An 8,196-nucleotide genomic window follows, 5' to 3' on the forward strand; every position below is an offset into this window, starting at 1 on the left:
TCCCAGGGACTGAGCCCGTGCTGAAAGAGTTAACTTAAATGGTATTTTATTCCAGATTTATTTACCATCTTACTGAAGAAGTAAAAATGCCTCATCTGAAGACATATCTGGCATTTCCAAATCTTAAGTTCATGATTCCTTGACTACCCACCCTCTGAATTCAGTAGAAAAAATCTGATTTTGTTACTTCCCTGAATAAATTTTAATACATCAGTTAGATCACTCTTGAAACTTCTATTTTTAAAACAGAAAAGAAAAACTTATGAAATCCCATCCTATTCTCAGATATCTTCAGAATAACTCTGGTATCCCTCCTTGGAATTGCACATAATGTTACATACGAGGCATAACTCATGATTTTTTCAATAAAATCATGGCCTCTTTAGACTGACAGTTTGATCACTCGTAATAAAAATATTGTCTCAATGACTAAAAGAGTTGTATGAACCAATATCCATGATCATATTCCTCACCTGCACAGTAAGGAGAATTCCTTACATGTATATGATAACCAACACAAAAAAACTAACCTTACATTTATCACAATTAAAAGTGATCTGTTCGGTGTTTGTCTAATTATTCAACCAATCTAAGTCTTTCTAAATTATAGCATTCTCATTACAGCCGGGCAGACCAAAGATTTTATTTACCAGCCACCACTAACTCTTGGGCTACTCTTCACAAACAAATAGTGGGATTGACAATCACACAATAATGCTCCCTCAGCTGAAAGGGCAAACATGTTCAGTGACTGGATTTGATCTCGCAACCTGCAGATTGTGAGTCATGTGCTGTAAACACCTAGCCATGCCAGAGTTTTTATATCAGCAAACTTAGCCAATTCCCCATCTATTCCCACATCAATGTCATCAACACAAGTGGGGAAGTAGCAATGGTATTAACACAGATTCAAAGACCACTTGTAACATTAGTCCATAAGACTAAACTTCATTAACAATTTTGCTATGGGCATCTTTTTCTGTGCTTGTTATTAGGTTTTAGCGAGTTACATTCAAAATTTAATTAAAATACTCTCTTATTATGTTAAACAAATACATCTGACATAAATATGTAGCTAATAATCCAAATTTTAGTATATAACATTTAAGTTCTAAATTTTATAAGGCACTGTTAAAAAAATCTTGAATTTCCCCCAAGTATAAGAATTGTAACATTTTCTTTCTAGATATCCCCTCTTTTCTAATTTATTTTCCACACCTCCATGAAGTATGAAATTTAATATACATTACTCATTACAATAATGTTATCTCTCAGATAAAGCATAATTTTCAATATTATTTAGTTACAGATCCATGAAATAGAAAATCAGATCCCACTTGCCATGCCCACCTGTCACATCCTCTCCTTCAGAAACTGCCAATAGCTCTCCAATTAAATATAGTTGTTTAAACATTTGTTTAACAACAAGTAAAAGCTTGGAATGGTCTATTCTTTCATTGGGGGTGTGTCTGTGGGTCAGAATAGTTTCGGAGAATTCCACTCCTCATCAGTGACCCTGGACACTACCACCGAATGAAACTTCAAACCAAACCAAGGCTTTATAGTAGTGAGGTATCAAAAATCAAACTGGTGTATTTACGTGTTTTACACTCACAAAAAAGAAACCTGTCATTTTATAAGAATTTGAAGAACTTGTAGTAACCGGTGGTAGTGTCCAGGGTCACTGATGAGAAGTGGAATTCTCCGAAACTAGTCTGGCTCACAGACACACCCCCAATGAAAGAATAGACCATTCAAAGCTTTTACTTGTTGTTAAACAAATGTTTAAACAACTGTATTCAATTATGTATCAGCTGCCTATTGTTGGCTAAAAATATGAAGAATTAAATTGTGGTGGGATGCTACAAGTTCTTCAAATACCTATAGAATGATAGGTTTATTTTTGTGAGTGTAAAACACTTAAGTACACCATTTCGAGTTCTCTCTAATGTTTAATACCATGTTAATTATAACCAAAACAAAGCCAATATTTTAGTCTATCAAATGACATAAGTTGCATTAATTTCTGCCATATAGCCAATTTTATGACCAAATTAAATGTGCTGTTGCAAAAATTTTACATATAAAAATTATTATCAGCTAGCTAAGGATTCCCTAGATATTGCTTATTTCCAAAGTCTGTGAAACTATACATAATAAAGTTTACTTTAACTCTTAAAATATTAAGCATATGTTCATAAAATTTGGCAAGCTTTTCGTAAATGTTACAATTCTGTTGTACACACAAAAAAATCAGATTTTCTAATAAATAAAGTATTCCTAATAAAGACTTGACTGTAAATTTACGAAGCCTTGACTGAGACATTTCGAGTGAAAGTGATTTTCATGATTAGAATAAAAGTAATTCTTTTCATCTTTTGGTTTTTTATTTCATTTCAATAACCTCTAGAATGTACTAATTGAATATTCAGTTTTTTTCTAGTAAAACTTTATATTCTACCTCTTATTTACTCTACCCTAACATGGAAATTGAAAAATATGAAATAAGATTAATAATACATGAAAATAATGGTCTGTAATAGTCACTGCACGTTCTAGCTACTTGTACTCAAGTAAGTATATTTGACAGTCTCTCTTAAAAGCCTTGTTGGGTCTCACAACTATGGTATCCAAAAGAAAAGTTCTTGTAGCATATAAGTATACATTTTAGAATGCAAGAAATGTATTAGTCACTGGAAAAGAATGTCCCAAAACTACTAGAATTTATACAGCTTTCTATGTAAGCCATAAATAGGCTAAAAATTATGTTACAGTTCAATAGCTGATCAACACAAACCAAGCAATTCTCATTGACTAAAAGTGTATGGTGGGGAAAAATAAGTGCAGTAGTGTAAGATTTACACAGAGGGGAATCCACCCTTTTTGACTGGTTATAAATATTTCCATAACCAATGTAAAGCTGATTAGCAAACAGTCTTAAGGTCATAAAGGAGAGGAGAGGTTACTCTGCTGGCTTTTACAAATTTATTGATATATAAGCAAATCAGGAAGTTAGGAATTTCAAATTATAGATTCTGGCAGATAATTACATATAATTTGTATTTCTAATTGGTTGGACACTTAGAAGTTATACATCCTGAAGTGTAGATATCAGAGCTCAGAAATGACACATGACACTGAAAATATGAACATTGAGATTTTTTAAATATTCCTTTTTTTTAAATCAAGAAGTTATGTATTACAAACTACATTTTTATATCAAGTTTATTGACAAACACTGATAATAAGTGTCATAGCATGCACACTTCAACCCAATCATATTGACAGAATTAACGTGTTGGTTACAGTGTCACTTATAGTAAATGAAGTGCGAAAAAACCATTTAAAGAAACAAAGATACCATGATCAACATGAAATTAATTCCATTAACTACCGATTAGGTCCTATAGTAGAGAAAATGAATTATTTCACTCAATGTTTGGGGTCAGTTCTTTACACTAAGACTTTTAACAAGCATAAAATAGCTCAATATAATGTAATATCTGGACTTCACTGATAATAAATCGGCATAAAAAGAAGTCTGTAATTTTAGGATGAATACGCAGTAAACACCATTATAATAAATTCTGTATTATAAAAAAATTACATTAGTTTTACCTTTATAAAACTATAGTTATGCACTAAAAGGGAGGGAAATATGTGAGTTTAATTATTTATTGAAGTTACAGGGGAGATTTCACTATTAACTAAAGCATTGGGAAAAAGTTAACCAGTATTTGATTCATGCCACTCAAAGTCTTTGTTAGTTTACATTTATTATAACACTAAAAAGGTGGAAAAGAATACATCAGGTTACAGCACACAGAAACAAGCTTCTTGTGGCAGTGTGTTCATACTTCACAAATAAGCTCAGTGAGTACCAGAACAGTTACAGCACACAGAAACAAGCTTATTGTGGCAGTGTGTTCATACTTCACAAATGAGCTCAGTGAGTACCAGAACAGTTTCAGTTAGAAAATGATTTCATTTGTCATAGTAGTAGTATTCATCTGTCTATCTCGAGAGACAACAGATTATTCTTTATTGTTGTTGTTGTTTTTTGTGCACATTTAAGAATTTTATTCATTCAGGCACTTTTTACGGTGACTGAAAAGTCCTATCCAGGATGTGTACTTTAAGTAATACTTAGATTACACAGACTGTTTAAAACTTGCTTTATACTAATGCTGTATGGAATTTTGCAGTGTCTATAGAGCATATCAATAGTTTCATGTAGCAGTCACAGTGTCCTTTGTAAACTAATTACAGTGTGGCTTTTCAGGTTATTTTAAAATGGATTTCTTTTTTGTTAAACAACACAATTAAAATTTACTTACCAAACTGGTCAATGCTTCTTAAATATCCAATGAGCGTTCTTCCATCTCGAAGTAACACCATCAGTTTTTCTTTAAAGCAATAAATATATTTTTTTTGTTAACATTTCAGTATCAACACAAAACAAATTTTAGTTACTTTAAATTTATAATGAAAATCATAATTACAAATCAATCCTATATACACACACACCAAGAAAATTATCCTCCAAGTAGCTAGTATGGCCCATCTACTACTTTTTAAGCTACAAGATAATACAAATGTAACACTCAATTTTGGTTTCTGCAAATGGGGTCGCCTTATATTTGTATTTTTTTGTTGGTTACCAGAGCAGTCAAATTGATTAAATGTGTACAGAGTCAGGGCAGAGAAAATAACAGATAAAATATAAAGTTTCAATGAAAAAAAATTTGATGTTTATTTAGGAGGTTTTAAATATTATGAAAATGAAATTTGACAACTTTCAGATGAAAAGTATTTTTAATCTTAACATGAAAATCACTTAGCACTCACAACAGTTAACAACTTGACTCCATATATTCATGGAGAAACTTTTAATAAAAACTTCATTAAACATTCAGATTTTTTTGTCTACAAAAGACTTGTAATGTTTATTACAATTTTGCAAAATTTCATGGAGATACATAAAACATATTAAAAGTTACAGTATGGAAACTAAAGGTCAGTTTGGAGTCACAACTTCAGTCAAATCAACCAAGCCCATAGTAAACGAGTTAGACAAAAAAGTTGAAATAAACAACAGGACAAAAGTGTTTTAAGTGTAATTTGAAGGGAAAATTGTCAGGAATTGCTGGCAAAAACCTGTATGAAATAAGAGCTAGCAGAGAGAATTGTTAAAAATGTGGGGAATCTGACCATTACAGCCAATACTGTAAGAAGTCAACAGCTGTTATTAAGCCAAATAGACACGGCCCAACCAGATCAAAGAAATATTACAGAGTTAACAAGACATTAAAAAATAAGAATTAGTTGGATTTATGAAGCAAAGTTTAGCTGGAAATACTCCAATTACGTCAAATGAGAAAATAAGTTAATTATTTGATGAAACTGCTCATGATTTCATTTGCTTAATGATGGAAAACCTTGTAGCATGCTGACTGACACTGCTTCTATATCTACAGTTAGTTAATTACCTATCCCAACTTGTTAATAAAAGATGAGAAATTGACTCCAGAGATGAAGAAAGAAGAGGGATTTATACAAACAGCAGATAAACATAAAGTTCCAGCACAAGAAAAGTTGGAAGTTACCCTTACTGTAGGGATCTTCTCTGTGCATCATAATGAGTGCAAAGAAGTGGATGCAAGATCAGGCGATCTTCAAATAGCTTCACAGTATATCATCAGAAAATCCCTATGGTCTATATGGCAATTATTACATCAGAGGTTGTACTTCCAGTAGAAACAGAGAAAGTGGTCATGATGCCACGAAGAAGTGAAATACTTAAACCAGGTCTTATAAACAATAATGTTTCATCCAGTGTTTGGGGCATAATGGAGCCCAATATTCCAATTTGTTCTGAGGAATTGGTGGTTTGAAGAGATATCTTGGATATGAATAATTAAGTTGTTGTTCAAAACTTTACCACCACCACCCCAAAAAAAAACTAACTTAAATCAGCTTGTGATAAAACCAAATCACTATGATGTTATCAGGGTGACATGGCATTGCTGAAGAATTCTTGTAACAAGAGAAGACAAACTAAAAGTTAAGTACATGATCAGAGTATAAGCAATCCAAGCCAAAGGTCATCTACATGATCACCTCTGGAAATATGTTAGTGAGAGAACTGCCAACTGGGTAACTCCAGAGAACCACTTGTCAGAAGAATTTCAAACTGTGAAGGCAACGGAAATCCCTGTCAAGACTACTTCAAGGATGGAGCCACCAGTATATCCACTGAAACCACCTACCTAGGAAGAAACCCTTTGCAACAGAATGGCCAGTGACATCCTGTGACAAAATACCACAGGCCTTGGAAGGTAAAACTGCCAAAACAACTTGGTGAATGGACAATTTCCTCCTCTTTGTTGTATTAGGACTGTTTGAAAGACTTTACAATCCACGAAGGGAATAGTGCTATAAGCTATATTTAAATGTTATCTCTAGGGTTCATGACATTCAGATCAAGTAAATTTGTAAGAGTCAGCTTATTATATTCTAAACTGACATCAACAGAACCTAGAGGCTTTGCAAAATATGATGAACAAGAATTACAAATAAATATCGGTAAGCAAGGCAAGACATTAGTAAGCTTGTAGTGAGACAATAAAACACCAAGATAGTTTTTCTTGCCAGTAAAGTGAACCACTCAGTGTTTTTACATTTTCTGGATCTATGTTGGTTACTGCACATATTAAGTGTTCATTCGTACAATATGATTCTTTACATTATTGTAATGCACATAGCATGACTGTAAAATTAGGCCTACACCCAATTACAGATTATAAAGTGTACAACTACAAGCGTGTAAATAAACATTGTTACATGTTATTGACACTGAATTATGTTTGCCAGATAATTTTAAAGAAACTGCTAACGAATGAACAAGTTCACAAGATAAACATAGTATTTAATTTTAAGTTTTACTCTTTGACTTTAAAGTTTAATGACTACAAGAGTACAAGGGACTTGTTGCTCGATCTAGGTTGTCTTATTCACTAAATTAAACAGGACTAAGGTAATTATTCTGTATTTAAATTTTAATGTAAATCAAGCACCAACAAACATCAAATTTGCAGTTATTATATATCATAGCCACTGTATCACTAATGCTACTAGTACTAGTTACTAATAAATGGCACTGAATAGCTAGTGCCAATACTTAAGTGAAACTTGAAAGTACTCTATTAGTATTACTACTAGTGTATTAGAATTGAGTACTAGTACTACTGTAAATAAAATTAAAAATTGATAAATTGTTGCTGTTTGAGTTTTTCGATAGTTATTAATTCGTAACATTAACTTTACGTTAAACTTACTATCTAGCTCATACAGTAAACTTGCTGTTCCCGAAAGATAACTCATTATTTTTATGTTCGTTTTTAAAGTACTCGACTTTTTAAATGACTTTAAAGTTTAATACGCGTTTAAGTTCAAATTCGATACCGCTATACTGCTATATTCCATCGCATCCAGGATTGACAGATACTTCTCTCAAAATCCCCCTACCGATAAGTAAAAAATATCCAAATTTCAGCTGCTTTCTTCCATGAATGCTGTATTGTTGAAAAATAAGAATAAAAGACATTATTTTCATTTTTACAGACTATTATTAGATGTATTTTACAAGGATATAAAATATGAATGAATAAATATAATTATCATTACAAAATTATTACAAATATGTAGACCTAACCAGGCCATTGCAAACGTAGGCTTCCACGAGTTATGTTCCTTATCGATATAATATATGTTGACTGATATCTCCTGGAGTCTGTTTCTTTGTAGTTAAGCACAAAACTACACAATGGGCTATCTGTGCTCTGCCCACCACGAGTATCGAAACCCGGTTTCTAGCAGTGCAGTCCTGTCCCCTTTACTCGAAATATTATTGTACTGTTCGTCGGTCTTTTATGCTATTTTTATGGCAACATAATTGTTTCAATGTGTAAAGGTGAAGTGAATAATAAATATAAGTACTTCAGGAATATCAAACAAATTAGAACTCATTCAATATATAAAATGAAACTTTCTGACCAGCAACGATAAGAAAAATCCAGTTTTGTTTTTATAGTATTTTCCAGTAACCGCTGTCATTGTCTATCGGAGATTGTATGAACAGACAAGAAAATTAGTATACTGTTGCGTCAGCGAAGTCACATGACTAGTATCACGCCA

General features: G+C 32.3%; 1 protein-coding gene across 1 annotated transcript in view; it reads right to left on the bottom strand.

Annotated features, from left to right (window-relative positions):
• The window catches only part of LOC106467849 (U6 snRNA-associated Sm-like protein LSm1), a 28,083-nt gene extending 20,573 nt beyond the window's left edge, over positions 1-7,510 (bottom strand). The window contains exons 1-2 of the mRNA XM_013928227.2: positions 7,338-7,510; positions 4,338-4,406 (exon numbers count right to left, since the gene is read on the bottom strand). Coding sequence (XP_013783681.1) covers positions 4,338-4,406; positions 7,338-7,383 — 115 coding nt within the window. The 5' untranslated portion in view covers positions 7,384-7,510. The remainder of the gene's footprint in view (positions 1-4,337; positions 4,407-7,337) is intronic.
• Between the last annotated feature and the right edge of the window lie 686 nt (positions 7,511-8,196).

This window comes from Limulus polyphemus, unplaced genomic scaffold, assembly GCF_000517525.1.
Source record: "Limulus polyphemus unplaced genomic scaffold, Limulus_polyphemus-2.1.2 Scaffold2765, whole genome shotgun sequence".
NCBI classification, from domain to species: Eukaryota; Metazoa; Arthropoda; class Merostomata; order Xiphosura; family Limulidae; genus Limulus; species Limulus polyphemus.